The 14,477-nt window shown below is 57.4% G+C and overlaps 5 protein-coding genes across 5 annotated transcripts; 4 read left to right on the top strand and 1 right to left on the bottom strand.

Moving 5' to 3' along the window:
* Positions 1 to 971: 971 nt before the first annotated feature.
* On the top strand, positions 972 to 3,203 carry VDAG_09004 (LAS seventeen-binding protein; the record flags this gene model as incomplete). Its single annotated transcript, XM_009656807.1, has 2 exons — positions 972 to 1,197; positions 1,267 to 3,203. 2 exons carry the CDS (start codon positions 972 to 974, stop codon positions 3,201 to 3,203), a joined length of 2,163 nt encoding a protein of 720 aa, XP_009655102.1.
* Positions 3,204 to 4,186: 983 nt separating this feature from the next.
* On the top strand, positions 4,187 to 7,099 carry VDAG_09003 (uncharacterized protein; the record flags this gene model as incomplete). The annotated part of the gene is made up of 4 exons (XM_009656806.1): positions 4,187 to 4,353; positions 4,417 to 4,940; positions 5,119 to 6,976; positions 7,054 to 7,099. 4 exons carry the CDS (start codon positions 4,187 to 4,189, stop codon positions 7,097 to 7,099), a joined length of 2,595 nt encoding a protein of 864 aa, XP_009655101.1.
* A 697-nt stretch (positions 7,100 to 7,796) lies between these two features.
* VDAG_09002 (uncharacterized protein) lies at positions 7,797 to 8,270 on the top strand (the record flags this gene model as incomplete). Its single annotated transcript, XM_009656805.1, has 2 exons — positions 7,797 to 7,965; positions 8,026 to 8,270. The coding sequence occupies 2 exons, from the start codon at positions 7,797 to 7,799 to the stop codon at positions 8,268 to 8,270; spliced, it is 414 nt and encodes a 137-aa protein (XP_009655100.1).
* A 116-nt stretch (positions 8,271 to 8,386) lies between these two features.
* Positions 8,387 to 12,250, bottom strand: VDAG_09001 (RfeC; the record flags this gene model as incomplete). The annotated part of the gene is made up of 5 exons (XM_009656804.1): positions 8,387 to 10,382; positions 10,434 to 10,534; positions 10,704 to 10,744; positions 10,817 to 11,395; positions 11,485 to 12,250. The coding sequence occupies 5 exons, from the start codon at positions 12,248 to 12,250 to the stop codon at positions 9,110 to 9,112; spliced, it is 2,760 nt and encodes a 919-aa protein (XP_009655099.1). The 3' UTR covers positions 8,387 to 9,109.
* A 587-nt stretch (positions 12,251 to 12,837) lies between these two features.
* Positions 12,838 to 13,390, top strand: VDAG_09000 (uncharacterized protein; the record flags this gene model as incomplete). Its single annotated transcript, XM_009656803.1, has 2 exons — positions 12,838 to 12,855; positions 12,991 to 13,390. 2 exons carry the CDS (start codon positions 12,838 to 12,840, stop codon positions 13,243 to 13,245), a joined length of 273 nt encoding a protein of 90 aa, XP_009655098.1. The 3' UTR covers positions 13,246 to 13,390.
* Between the last annotated feature and the right edge of the window lie 1,087 nt (positions 13,391 to 14,477).

The raw sequence follows: 14,477 nt of genomic DNA, 5'->3' as shown, positions 1-14,477 counted from the left end.
GCCCACCCCTGCCCACCCCTGCACGCCCCCCTGCAAGCCTACCCCTGTCGCCTTGGCTCCGCTCTTCGTACATGGTACCTTGCTACGTTGGATCCCTGACCTGTTGCCCACAACTTGGGACCGCTGGAGCTCTGGGCTGCAGCTGCCTGCAAGGTCTGCTGGCCCGTCTGCCTGCTAGTCTGCGAAGTTTGCGCCGCGCTGCTCTGTCATTGCGTCTTGTCGACCAAAGTAAGAATGACCAGCACAAAACCAAGGATCCGCTGGTGACCCTGCTTCCCTCCGAACGGACCACCAAACTTTCGTCAGGCTTGCCAGGCCATGCAAGTCCACCTGGTTCATCCCCATCCGTCATCTACCTTACCTACCTTACACCTACCTACACATCGCGTCTCACGCAACCAACGGACTGCTACCGGGTTCTTCCTGACATCCTCAAGTCTCCTTTCCTTCGCCAAGCAAAGAAACCAGACCGTCAGCTGAAGTCCCAACTCGAGCCAACTCGGATTGACGCCGTTCCCGCCGGCTACTGCTGCTCATCGACATAAGCGCTCTCACTGAAGACTGATCTGCCTGTCTACCTAGGTACCCAGGTTTCTATCCCAGAATCAGGACCCAGGCCCAACTCTTTTTGCTTTTGTCCCTTCGCTTCCTTTTCTCCCTCCCCTCCCCCAGTTTTGCTGTACCGCGCCGCAGTCAGCCTCTGTCGTCCGGCCAAGATATTCGACATTGCCGAGCTATGCTGCGCTGTCGGTGCGGAGGAGACAGGCTCGCTATCTCTTCCCACCATTGTCTCTCGACCTAAAGCAAAGGCCCAACCCCGACCCTCTCCCGGACTCGCCGCCCTCCGTCTCCCATCCTCAACCTCTCCTCTCCTGGCGACTCTGCCTGCAGAGACGACGCTGGTGTGCCACTAAAACCACACATCGACTGCATCGTTTCGACAGCGGCTGGGCGACCGCAGTGCTTCGATCATGCAGCGCGTGTCTGCTTTGCTACCTTCTTGGGGGGACCGGAGAAAATCCAATACCAGCACATCGACCAAGGCTTCCATAGAGAGACTGTCGAGCTCGTCCGACAAACGCCCCAAACCCCTGCAGCGCTTGTCAACGACTTCCCGGATCGCTCGCGAGGACTTTTGGCCAGCCACCCTCGACCATGAGTGTGATCGGTCTGCGAGGATCCTCAAGTCCTTCTGCTGTACGTTGTGATGCCCTGGCAAAGCGAGGCATGCCTGCCGCTACTGAACTTTGCTGACAAGTTTTCCAGCCGACGGATACCTCGCGCCTCTGCAGGATGACAATCATTCCATCACTTCCGCCAATTCCGCCAGCTCTGCCGAACCGCAAACCCCCATCCAGGTGTTCCAGAAGATCCCAACGCGCATCATACAAAATGCTGCTGGTATCGCCATCTTCACATGCATGCGCTCCGGTCTTTGGATGACTGGCTCGGGAGGCTCGGGCATCCTGATTGCGCGGAAGGCTGACGGCACCTGGTCGCCGCCCTCGGGCATTTTACCCCACACTCCCATCCTTAGCTTCATCATGGGAGTCGACATATACGACTGCGTCCTTGTCATCAACAACATGGCGGCCCTGGAGTCGCTAATCACAAGGGCAAATGTTACACTTGGAGAAGACATTGGTCTCACTCGCGGACCTCTCGTCTCACTCGAGTCGACCGGCGACGACGTGCGATGGCGAGACTTTGACGGTACCGTTCTGACCTACCTCAAGGCCAGAGGCCAAGCTCAAACCGTCGACCTCAGTGGCTGCATCCTGAGGGAAAGGGGCAATGAGAACGAGAGATTCTATGGGAGAGAAGTGACGCCTATGCAGATTCTTGCAGGCAACGTCGCGCGACAGGTGGAAGAAACCCTACCTTTGACCGAGGTTCTGAAGGCCGCCGAAGGCCGCATCGATGCAGACCTTGCGATCATCAACCAGCTCTCAAGCCAGCCAGCCCCTGGTGACGCCATGATTGCCACACCCCGCGATTCGCCCGTATCGCCCACCGGGGCATTTGGCATGCCCAACGCCGCTGATCCAGACCCATTCGGCATCCTTGCCCTGGAGATGGCTGGATTGGAAATCCGCGAGGCCGGCACGCGTCTCAGACCAGGAAGCCGCCATTTCGATTATTCCCCTAGCCCGACTAGCCCTGCCTTTTCCAAATTCAGCCGGCAGAGTGTACAAGCATCCGTCACTGAGAGCAACAGGGGCAGCTACATGTCAACAAGGACAGAGACGACGAAGATGTCTGATGCTCATACACAGACTGATCTGTGCCAGACCCCCAGCACGACACCGTCCCACAGCCAAAGTGAGGATGGACGGGATGCAGCGGCTGGCAACCAAGAAACCCCACATAAGGAACCTGATGAGGTCGACTACACCAAGATTGATCTCACACCGATCAGGAAGATCAGCGGCAGCCACTCGATCGAGAGCTGTACCATGACAGACAGCGCCACGAGTACCGATGGACATTCGAGGACAGACGGTAGCACACTGGACGACACAGCCACCAAGGCTTCGAGCATCTATGAGAAGGAGGAGATGGAGTCCCAGATGGGGAACGATGAGAACGACGGCGACGACGACGCAGACGACGAGGATGATGAGAGCGAGGACGACGAGGAGCCCATCATCTATGAGGTGGCGTCTCTGCAGCCGACAGCCCGCACAGCTATGATTGCATCTCCCATTCAGGTCAAAGGTTCCCTTGTGACGATTCCCAAGCGGATTCCCCCGCCCCTTCCCACCAGAAGTCCCGCGCGGGCTTCGCGAGCGAGCAAGAGTGAGCTGGGCGATGTCAGCCACCTCGCAAGCCCTCTGCACTCCAACTTTACCACCTCGCCGAGGCAATCCTACGACGCTGGTTGTGCAGGCAGCGAAGGCCGCGAGATCCCTTCCATACTGGAAACTCCGGCGGTGGACGAACCTGTAGCAGTGGCCCCATCCAGGGAGCAGGGCGATGAGGCCGTCGAGGTTGACAAGATTCCGTTGTCCACCAAGACCTCACAAGAATTCCACGAGGCTAAGGAAGACCTCAGTCCTCAACCTGCGGCGCCCGGTGCCTTTCCCTCGGATGACGAGGTTGACGCTTTATTCCCACCCATGAGGAACCCCAGGCGACAGTCAAAACCGGAGAAGGCGGCAGAGACCCAAGCCGTATCGCCCCGACCGGTTTCTGTGGCATGAGCATAGCCAGTATGCCTGGATGATGATGTAATCCTTTTTTCTTTCTTTTTCTTTTCTTCTTCTTTTTTTTCAACTCTTTCTTTCATCTCACCTTTTCTTCGACGAAACATATCGGTACCCAGTTTTGCTGGTGCTGTGGTGGGGTATGGTACTTCTGCATATATGGGCAGGAAGGAGTTTGGCATGTCCCATGAACGGATGGGCCATTGATGAGGCGTTTTTGGGCTTGGTATCCAGGGCACATGTCCGGATGAATTGGCGATGTCAGCCAGGATAGAGAACCTGCGCTTATCGCACGCATGAGTTTTGCCAGGATGGCGGCGCGTGGCGGGGTAGACGCCCAGGACAGGGCCGTCATGCATTTCACATCTTTGGTCGCAAGCCATGGGCTTATGATAACGGATTGCTGGGACATCAGCCACGGAGACGATACTAAAAGAGTCTTTAGGAGAAGTACGATATCTACCTAACATAATTTCTTCCTCAACCAGAACTGGCTTGTGAGCTCTCATGGAATGACTGGACGTGGTGAACGTTGTGTCTCGAGAGCTGGCCCTGCCAGCCTAGGTCCATGTAAGGTCTTGCATGACAATACCAACATGTCAACGGGGTATTAATGAGGCACTGTTGACATGGTCGTTGAACGTCCCTGCGTGAGTGTTCCCATTGTCGTTGTCCTTTTTGTCATCGTCGTCACGGCGATCTTGCGCTGGGGCTTGGGGGGCGCCATGTGGTCACCGCTTGGAGCTTGGAGCGCAGAGAGAGAGACTCAGTCTTTCAAAGCAAGAGCAAGAGCCATATGAATAACAGTCGTCTTTTGCGTTTTGTCTTCTCCTCCATACCTATTTCCCACACCTTTGTCTGGGGTTCTTGTGAGCGAAATCACAAGGCGCCACACTTTTGCACCTTTACAAGCCACATTAGCGCCTCACACCTAGAACTTGGTCCGAGCGTCCAAAACGCCATCCCATTCGCCAATGACCATGCCCAGCAGGAACGCGTCGGGAAGCAGCTTCGACTTCAATACCTTCCTGGCGCCCCTCACAGACCAGGACCAGGACCCCGATCAGGAACAAGATCGCGACCGAAGCTCCTACGTCCAGCATCAGCTTCACCACTTCGAGCCTCGCCACATCGCCGACCCTGGCTTGTACCATCGTCGTTTTGAATACCCGGATCCCACTGAGGAGAGTTGCCTGGTTGATTCTTTCAGCCGCCCAATTCCCGTTCACGGTACACCCTCGCTTGTTGCGACAGCACCTGCCGCTTCCTATCCCGGCACTCCCTCGACCGAGAAGAAACAGACGAAGAAGAATCAGAGCAAGAAGGAGAGCAAGGCAGCTCAGGGCCTCCACAAGGCACAAGACAAGCAGCGCCAGAAGCGCCAGGCGTCACAGCCCACCACCCCCACTCCCAGGAAGCCGCCTTCCACCCCGGCGAAGAAGACCGTCACCATGTCGAGCCAGACGGGCAAGTTCCGGGATGACCAGATCCTCGTCATCTGCCCCGGAAGTCACACAACCATGGCCCAGCTCGGCTGCGGCGAGCTCACGCCCCCGGCGCATCGCATCCCCACGCGCATGTTCAAGGACAGCGACAGCGACGAGTGGCGTCCCTACCACACCTACAAGCGCAAGAAGGCCCGCACCGACAACGCGCCTGCCTCTGGCGCCGAAGATGAGTACGAATGGGTCGAGGACACGGATTCTGACGAGGGCGCTGTGTATCCCATTGTTGGTAAGTCTATCTATCCCGTCCCTCCGCCTTGCGTTGCGCCGCGCGGCGCGCCGCTCCTGCCTGGCTTGCAGCGCGCGCTCCTGCCTGGCTTGCAGCGCGCGCGCCTGGCTTGCCCTCTCTGGGCTTGGGCCCGCCGAGGAACGAAAGACACAATGTGCTGACACGCCGAACCCGGCAGCTGGTCGCATCGTTAACATGAATGCCTTCCTCGCCTTCCTCGACCATGTTCACGGTCTGCTGACGACCACGTACCATAACACCCCGATCGTTCTCATGGTCTCCCCTCAGTGGGCTCGCCCCCATACCGAGATGATTGCCCGCTACATCTTCGAGAACACGCGCACGCCCGCTCTCTGCATGATCCACAGTGGCCTCGCAACGACCTATGGTGTTAGATGGACCAATGCTACCGTTGTCGACATTGGCTTCGAAAAGGTCGATGTGTCCTGCATCTACGAGGGTCGCGTAGTTGCTCACCGAATGCTGGGCAACTTCAACCCCGAACGGATCATTGCTGGCGGCGAAGTCTTCACCCGCAAGCTTCAAAGTTTGCTCAAGGACAAAGGCTTCACGTACGACATGGCTGAGCAGCTGAAGAAGAGCCCCATTGCCGAAGCTCTTCCCTACAACCCCGAGGCTGAAGCACGCATGGATCTCCCTACCGCCTCCACGGCTGGCGTCGCTGCAAACGCTGTCGTTGGTGATGGCGCTGCAGCTGCCATTCCCGACGCCCCCAAGATTGATCCCTCTAAGCCCGTCGTCGAGGGTGGCATTGATGATGATGCTGCTGCTACCACCACGACCGGCGATAATGACGGCGTTCTCGATATTACTAGCATCGTCACCAGCGGCCAGACTCGCGAGTTCCTTGCCAAGAAGGAAAAGGAAAAGACCGCCGCCGGACCCGGCAAAGGACGGAAGGGAAAAGCACAGGAGGCCGAAACTGCCCGGCTGACCCGGCTCCCAAACTCGAAGCGAACCCACAATATCTTCCACTACGAGGAGGTCATCCAGGAGGAGCCCCAGCAGGAGCCAAAGCCCAACGGTGCATCCAAAGAAACCAATGCTTCCGTTGACGGCAACAGCAATGGTAACGACAAAGACGTCGACATGACTGACGAGCCCAAGACCGACAGCGCCGCCGCGCCCGTTTCCGCCGATGAAGCCAAGCCCTCTGAGCCCACCTCTGAGACGGCCGAGTCCAAGACGGACGCCAATGGCGTTGAGGTCAAGGCTGAAGCGACCCCTGCCCCGCCGGCTCCCGAGTCCGTCGCTGCTGTGGCCTCCGAGATTCCCGAGGCGGACACTACCGTGGCCCTGAACGCGCAGCCTGTAAACAAACGCGTCCGTCGCGATATTGAGGTTGGCCTTGAGCGTTTCCTCTTTGTTAACCGCGATGAGGTTGATCGCATCGTCGGCACTATCTACCGCACCATTCAGGAGAGTGTCTACGAAATGTACATGCGCCCCGCCTGCTGGGACAACATTGTCATTGTTGGAGGCGGTGCCCGTCTGCGCGGCCTCCGCGAGAACATCTACCAGACCCTGCTGGCCCGTCACCTCGTTTCGCCCAGCACTGCCACCATGTTCACCTCGGAGCTTCCCTCCAACATGGCCACGCCTACCGGTACCGGAGCGCAGACCCCCACCGGGTCCTTCACAGGTGCTCCCCATCAGCTCGGCCCCTCCGGCACCACGTCGTCCGGCGTCAACCCCCTGCTGCAGGCTGCTACCACCGCCTCCTCGTTCGGCCTCCCGCCTGGCGGACCCTCTACTCCGGGCGCCCCTGGCAGTGCCGTCGGCGATCCCAACAGCACCTCGGGCGGCCACTCGTACCACTTCCACAGCCAGACGCCCACGAGCATCAAGCTGGCACCCATGCCCACCTACCTGACGCAGTGGACCAAGCACGGCTTCGAGGATGCCATGTTCCTCGGCTGTCTGGTGGCCGGTCGGCTCGCCTTCACCGTCCACAACCTGGACATGGCCAGCCTTGACGCCCAGCGCATGATGAGCCTGAATCGTATCGAGTACAAGTATGTGTTCTTCCACCGTCTCTCTTCTGTCTCCCTCACGCTTCCTCTTGCCCTCAGTTGAACTGACCTGTCCGCAGCGAAATGGGCCCCAAGGGCATCCGTACCCACTCGATGCTCCAGTAAAGCAACGGATGGGGAAACGGAAGGAGACCGCCGGGGGCAGGCTTGGGTTTTATTCGGGTTGCTTCTGAGGAGTTCAGGGGATGAAAAATGGAGGGGGCTATCCGAGACGACGCCTCCGGGCGTTGAATGCTTTGCTTTTACTGTTTTCAATGTACGCTTCCTTCTTGCTAATGATACCTAACTTGCATAAAACGGCCCGTATCGTCATGGCCCGTGATGGGGCGGTGATGATGCCCAAGACATACAAGTGAAGACAGCAGCAGCAACTCATGGCTGTAGATCATGCTCCGTGGTTGTCACGCGACTAGCGTGTTCTGGTCCTGGCCGGGTATCTCCTACGAAGGGTCATAAGTGCCATGTGTCCATGTGCCATGATTTGAATACCATCGAGAGAAGCACGGAGGCATCGACGCTGCTGTATTCAGAAGCCTATCCGCAGGGCCAGCCTTGCAATCTCTCCTCCGTGACTGTCAGCAATCCCCTCGGCGGACGGACGTCGAATCAACGACAAGAGTCTTTCGGCTCTTCGCCGGGAATCACAAGCGTAAAATGTTGATCACAACAAGCCTTGATCGTGAACTTTGGTGGACGGGAGTCGTAGACTGCGTGCTCGCGCCAGCGGCATAGGAGCAAAGTGGAGTCTGGCCCGGGATCTTACCTTAGCACTCACGCCCTTGGACTGGGCGGCACTTCCCAAATGAAGGACATGCTTACTTCTCAACCCTCATCCCTCCTGCGACATTCAGTCCTCACAACGCCAACGAAACAGGGTCCCGCCATCTTTCGATTCCTCTCCATCGCCCACGCGCCCGACGATACCCCGACCTCTGCCGCTAGGGCCAAGGACCTCAAGAGCACCCAGACCCGTCCGTTCGTTCGTGCGTAGGCACTGTTCAGCAGATTATCCTGACATTGCAATGTTCCAGTACGCCCCTGCTCGCCCCTCCCGTTGTTTCCTTGCACGTCGGCTGAAGATGCGGGCAGGACATTCAGGAATCTCTCCTCGAGGACGCGCATCGGCGTCGGCATTGGCATCATCGGCTGGGGCCTCGCGGGCCACTACCTTGCCGACCGCGCCGAGGAGACGTACAAGGCCCCTGCCGAGGACAAGGCTGTCGTCGATCGCTACGTGCCGCGTGTGACGGTCGTCGACAGGCGTGAGGGGCAGTGAGTGAGCAGGCGTTGTCGCAAACATATCTGGGGCCCGGGGGGATTCTCACTTGGGCGTCTTCTAGAACAACATGTACAATTAGTTCATTCATCACACTTAAGCCAAGGTAGTCGGATGTTGGGGATGATCATAGTTAACGCGAGTTGGATGCTCCTCGTCGTGGTTCTAACATCTACAACATAATCTATGCCGCCTGGATGCCTGCTGTCCTGCATTCTGAATGCGGCCTGCAACTGGTCAAATTCTGCCCCTTCCCCTTTTCTGACGTATTTTTCTCATGCGCGCGTAACAAGTGAACCGAATAACAAGAATCAGAAAAACAACAATGCCTCCCTCACCGTGTCTGCTTCAGACGTATGACAATGACCATCTGACACCAGACCGCACCAGCCGAGTTCCGTTGCTCTGCGCATACCCGCGCCCAAGTTTCGTAATCAGGGAAGGCCCCCGAGTATCGTGACAATCTCCCGAGCTACCGTTGCGGCCGCCCAAAGAGCCTCCCCAGTTTCTATCTGCAAGAAGTCTAATGCGGTGCCAACTCCACTCCCCTTCTATCATTGCGTGGTACCGCCCCTCGGAGAAAAATGCATAGCAGGACCAAACCACCGCGTTCCCGGGCTTCTGATGCAAAACAACGCAGTTCACTGAGTACTGTGTACGACGGCCCGCGAGTCGTGTCAGTTCGGGCCGTGACAGCCTGTGGCGGCGCGTGAACGGCACAGAACAAGAGCATGAGATGGGAAGAGGGGAAAAGGAAAAAAAAAAGAGGAATAGGAAAAGAGAAAGAGAAAACAAAACGCCGCCGAACAATGCAGTGAAATGGACAAAGCTGCCCATTGTCAAATCATGCCTCCGCCGATGCCGCCGATGTTTGTTTGAACAGAAGGTATCCCTGGAGTGGCCACGACCTCTGGCACAGGCTTGAAAAGCCCAGCCATGTCGAATGTCAAATCCATGGCCCCGAAGTCCTTGTCAATATCGCCGACCGACCCCAATTCTTCGCCCCGCGAGGCTCCATCTGACATGACCCAAGCCCTGACAGACTTTAAAAGCTTGATAACGTTCGTAAACCGGGAATCTGGCGCCTGCTGAAGGTGCGCGGGCTGTGTGTGCTTGAGCAGAAACTTGGCCATCCAATAGAAATGGACGCCATCTCGCGAGAACCCATATCGTCTCGCGCTGCCCGGGCCAAGGTTGGGCGGGAATTGAGTGACCATGTCAGCGTCCCAATTTGCCTTGAACTTGTCCAGAGCCACGCCAAACAGCGCAAGCACTTCCGGTGCCATCTGACAACCACCCTCAACAGGCGTACTGCGCCCCGAAACGGTGGTTGGATCAAAGCGATCCGCCACCATCCAGTCGGACAAGGGAGGCGTTCCGCAATTGACGAGGAAAGACGCATTGCCGGTCAGCTGAACCTTTCGCATTGACGACAAGATGCCGTGGATCAGGATGAATTTGCCGTAGAGATTGGTGCTGCCCGGTTGAACCTGGTAGGAGCTATGGAACAGAGTTCGCAAGACTTGGGCCATGATTGGCTGGGTACTGCGCTGCGTTCCATCCATGTTGCTTTCTCGTGCGAGGAGTGGGCCGTGAAGGCCAAGAGCAACCTCGCATTCTCGACTGGTTCGGGAGTCCCAGGCGGCATCATCTGATGGCAAAGGAATCTGCATGTCGAAGCTGTCCAGGTGCGAGTCCAGGTTGAAATAGAGTTCCAATGCCGCATGACAAAGAAAGATAATGTGCATCAAGCGAATCCGCTTCTCTTGCGCAACCCACATGTCCCAGTTGAAAGTGGAGACATCAAAGTTGTGCGGAGAAAAGTTGGACTGGTGAAGTGAACTGACGAGGGGCGCTCCCGTGGATACCTGGAGCAAACCAAGCTTGCGAGCGCGATCCAGGACAACAGGAAAAGACTGGAAGCCGGTCTGACGCTGCGTCGGTGTACCATGCCACAGAAAGACAATCTGCATCAGCATGGCGGCCTGAAGTTCCTCGGTCGCTCTCTGGTCAAAGACTGTGCGTTCTACGCCGGCGTGGGGGATTCCGAACGCTTCCGACATGAACTGAATGTCGCGAATGAGAGCAGACCGCAGGAAATCCATCATTTGCCTTACATGGTCGGCAGACACGCGATCCGAATAGCAAGCGCCAATGCAGCACATTCCTGCGAGTAAGCCGGTGTACGAGTGAGCCACATTGAAGGTGGCAATGTGGAGGATGGGAAAGTGCACGTGGAAGTGCGTGTACTTTTCCAGGAAATCCTTAATGTTGTCGGGGGAGAAGGTCAAGTTCAGGCCAGCGGTTTCGTGGGTGATAGAGGAGCCGTCGGGATAGAAGAAATTGAGAATTTGGTTGGATATGTAGGAAAAGGGATCAGGGACCGATGCCCGGTAAGCCCCAAGACGTGAAAGTTGCTTCGGTCGGTTTCACGCCAGGAAAGGCTTCTGTTCTCGAAACGTCGGGATTAGGCTCTAGTTTGACTCCGATCTGCGTCTGACGATTATTAGGGGGGGGATTGTCATGTGGGTGATTGGGTTGCGCACCAGGAGGGAACATCTGAGTCCAGTCAAGGCCTGGCTGCTGGTTCTGGTTGTTGCCACCATACATGGGCATGCCGTTCTGGCCAGGAGGCATGTTGTAGTTGGGCAGCTGCTGGTTGAGACCGGGCTGCATCGGGTTCTGGACATCGCCGCCGTAACCCTGCTCGAAGTTGCCTCCGCGGGGGTTGCCGGGCATGCCAGGGATGCCGCGCCTGTCCTGGCCGTTGCCATTCTCCATCCTGTTAAGACTGCTGGCGCGGGACAGCTGGTTCTGGTCGTTGGCGAGGTTGGCCATGCCCTCGGGCACCTGGGGCATCATGCCGAAAGGCTGCACGATGCCATCAGCCGACATGTTGTTCATGCCATTGAGGTGGTTCAGGTCTCCGTTATCCTGGCCAAGAGCGGCCGCCTTTTGCTGGGCGGCGGCATTCTTCTTGACGTGAGCCTGGGGGTGAGACAAGTGGGTGGCACCGCTGGGGTTTCCGCGGCGGATAGAGCACTTCTGGAAGTGACGCTTGAGAATGTCGCTTCGGGAGAACGTATCGCGGCACAGGACACACATGTAAGGGCGGTCGCCCGTGTCTAGACGCGCCATGTCAGCATGAGGTACGCGAGAAGGTCGAGACTCACTCGACTGAGGGATTCGAGGGGGGTGAGGGAGGTCCACTTACGACGCAGGAGGTGACGCTTCAGGTGCTTCGCGTGAAGGTACGTCTTGGTGCAGTGAGGGCACGGGAATTTACCATCGGCATCCTTCTGGGGGATGACGGTGCTCTTGGCAGTACCAGAGCCAGCTTGGGGCGCAGTAGGACGGCCGGGCGCGCTAGGCAGAATGCCGCGACGACCTTGCGAGCCGACAACGTGCGTGGGCTGGTCGCCATCAGGCAGAGACTGCTGCATCATACCGCCAGGGCCGTAGGGAGACTGCACACCGGGCTGCGGCATGACACCTCCAGGAGGCATGGGACGCAGGTTGGGGGGCACTCGGCCGCCAATGGGGGCGGGTGCGATGGGCTGAGGGTGCGAGTGCGCCATGGTGCTCTGCGGCATCATGCCGGAGCTCGTCGCGTAGCCTTGAGGCGGAGGAGGATAATTGGCCTGCATCTGGTAAGGAGCACCGCGGCCGGCGTGAGCGGCCTGGTTGGGATAACTGGCCATGCTGTTGCCGTTGGTGTTACCGCCGGCGTTGGAGGTGGGCGTGTTCGGCGTGGCAGGCGTACGCGGGGTGTGCGGGTTGCTGCCGTACATCTGGTTCATGGCGGCGGAGGGGTGAGGTTGAAGGGGCGGCAGAGTGTGATGGGGCATGGGAGAGTTCTGCTGCGAGTTGTGCTGGGAGAGTTGATGAGGCGTGACGGCAGGTGGGGGAGATGGGTACGATCCTCCAGTTCCTGTAGCGGACGAGTTTATACCATTGGTCGAGTACTGCGACGCGTCCATGGTTCCAACTTTTTTTGCGTTGCCGGCGGGAAAGTGGGTATGGTAGGGTTAGAGATGAGAGACGCGTTCTGTTTTCGAACGTGGGTGCGCGGGGAGGGGAGAGGGGGGCGGGCACTCTCCAAATGTTGCGGCGTCGGCGCGGAACAGACAACAGTCAAGATCTGCCTCTTGGTTCTTTGATCTCGGTTGTGTGCCGATGGGGAAGAAGAAAAAAACAAGCAACTCGGCAAAAATAGTCGCGTAGTCGAGTGGAATCGAGTCGAGTCGAGTCGAGTCCAAATCGCAGCCCAAGGGAAAGAGGAGAAACGACGGAGCCGCAAGAAAAGATGCAAGGGCAGGTCGGCGCGTGGGAATGTTTGTGTGTTCTGCGGTGGGAAGCTTTTGTGGGATGAGGATCCAGTTGATCCCGTTCGGAAGAGGTTTTGGAGAGGGTCAAGAGTGGAGTCGATGGGGCGGGATTCCTTCTTATTCTCTCTCTCTGCGGCGACCTGTCAGGTACGGGCAGAAAGTGCGATGCTGGGAGCGAGGGAGGGGGTGGGAGGGGGTGGGATGGCAAGAGGTGAAAAAATGGAGTCGATGTCAGGGATATGGGTGTGAGCCGTTGTGTGTGTGTGTGTGTGTGTGTATTCGGCGCGCTCTCAAAGGACCGTGGTGATGAAGTCCCTTCGAGATTTTTTTTTCTCTCTTTCTCTCTCTCTGATGATGCGGTGGAGGTGGAAGGGGACTGACTGGGACTACAGAAGTGGAGGAGGGAGGAGTGGAGACCTGGGCTTCTTATGGGAGCGTGGGAACACCGGTACACGGGCGGCTTCTGCGTCAGGGCAGCGGGCGGAACGAGGGTGGGATTTTTTTTTCTGGCTCGCACCTTCGTGTCCAAGGGGGAAAGGGACCGAGATGAAAGTACCATGTACCTGTACTTCTGGAGGGGGCAGCGACAAGGATGCAAATTTCGGAGCAGCCACGCCACGCGCGCACACAGGCCAAAGTGGAGCTGATGACGCTGGTCTCTGGCGAGGGTGTGAGGCCCTTGTCAGTTATTTTTCGTACTGGGGGCCCTAGTGACGGTCGCTTTTGGAGATGGTGGTTGGGTAGGTTGGTCGGAAATGGGAGGGCGGAGAGGTGCCCGTTCTTTTTCTCTCACTCGCTTTCGGTACTCTGCGCTTTGTGGCTAATCGACCAGGCACGAGTCAAACTGGCTCTGCTGCTTGAGTTCACGTCCAGGAACCTCTCTGGATATGCGCATGTAGCTGTCTTAGTCAACGAGGGTGTTTGAAGCTGATGAGGTTGTTTGGGGAAGATGACGGCAAGCTCTGGGGGCCTGTTGACAGAAAGAAAAGGTGGGCAGGGAAATGTGGGTACGTGCGCCAGGGAAGGGAGACTGGGGGGCGCGCAACAGGTACTTGGCCGGTAGACGAGATGGATGGGCAGGCAGGCTCACTCACACAAGGTCAACTCAACGGCAGGCAGACACTGACCAGGACAAGATAGGAAACAGGTATGGATCACTTAACCCCGAAGAAGCAAAGCAATCACCAACTTCGCATTCCGAGTACATAGTACCTGAGTCAGTGCGAGGATGCAGTGCTATGAGCACGTACCTCGGTACGGTCTAGTGCCGCCGAAATTTTGCTTTCTTTTGCTGTCACTCCCTCCGCCCCCCTCCTCCCGTTTTCTGAGGCAGGCATTATAATTCCTGTGTAGGTTTTCTGGCACCTACCTTATGTAAGGCAGGCAGGTAAAGTACAAGAGTCTCTTTCCTTAGACACGCTCCCTGCCCGTTTGCGGCAGAAAGTGAACTTCAGTGCATGCCAGACTTGAACTCTGATCGAGACGCATTGGTGAATGGGCGACCAAGGTGGCCACCCGTGAACCATCCTGACAGACTAACCGATTCGTCATCATCGAATAATCACAATTCCCGTACTCGTCCAGCAAACAACGCGACTGGATGTGCACGAAAAACAAAAAAAACTCTCGAGCTGGGTCTCGCCCCGAGATACAGTCCCTTTCATCATTTGTGACGACGCCATGTCGACACCCCCAGCAGCAAAGATAGACGTATCACATCGACAAGAGCGTGTCGAGGTGAATGGACTTTCTACGTACAGTACACCACGTCTCGTAGCTAGCTGCACGTAGGCCCAAGCCCGAACGTACCATTTCTACAGGCTGGTCGGGGTCCGGCACCGGCTCCCAATGGAACACAACAGCCATACATGTATGTACA

This window comes from Verticillium dahliae, genomic scaffold (assembly GCF_000150675.1).
Source record: "Verticillium dahliae VdLs.17 supercont1.24 genomic scaffold, whole genome shotgun sequence".
Classification (NCBI taxonomy): Eukaryota; Fungi; Ascomycota; class Sordariomycetes; order Glomerellales; family Plectosphaerellaceae; genus Verticillium; species Verticillium dahliae.
The sequence above is the reverse complement of the archived record's forward strand: the minus strand, read 5'-3'. Positions and strand labels throughout refer to the sequence as shown.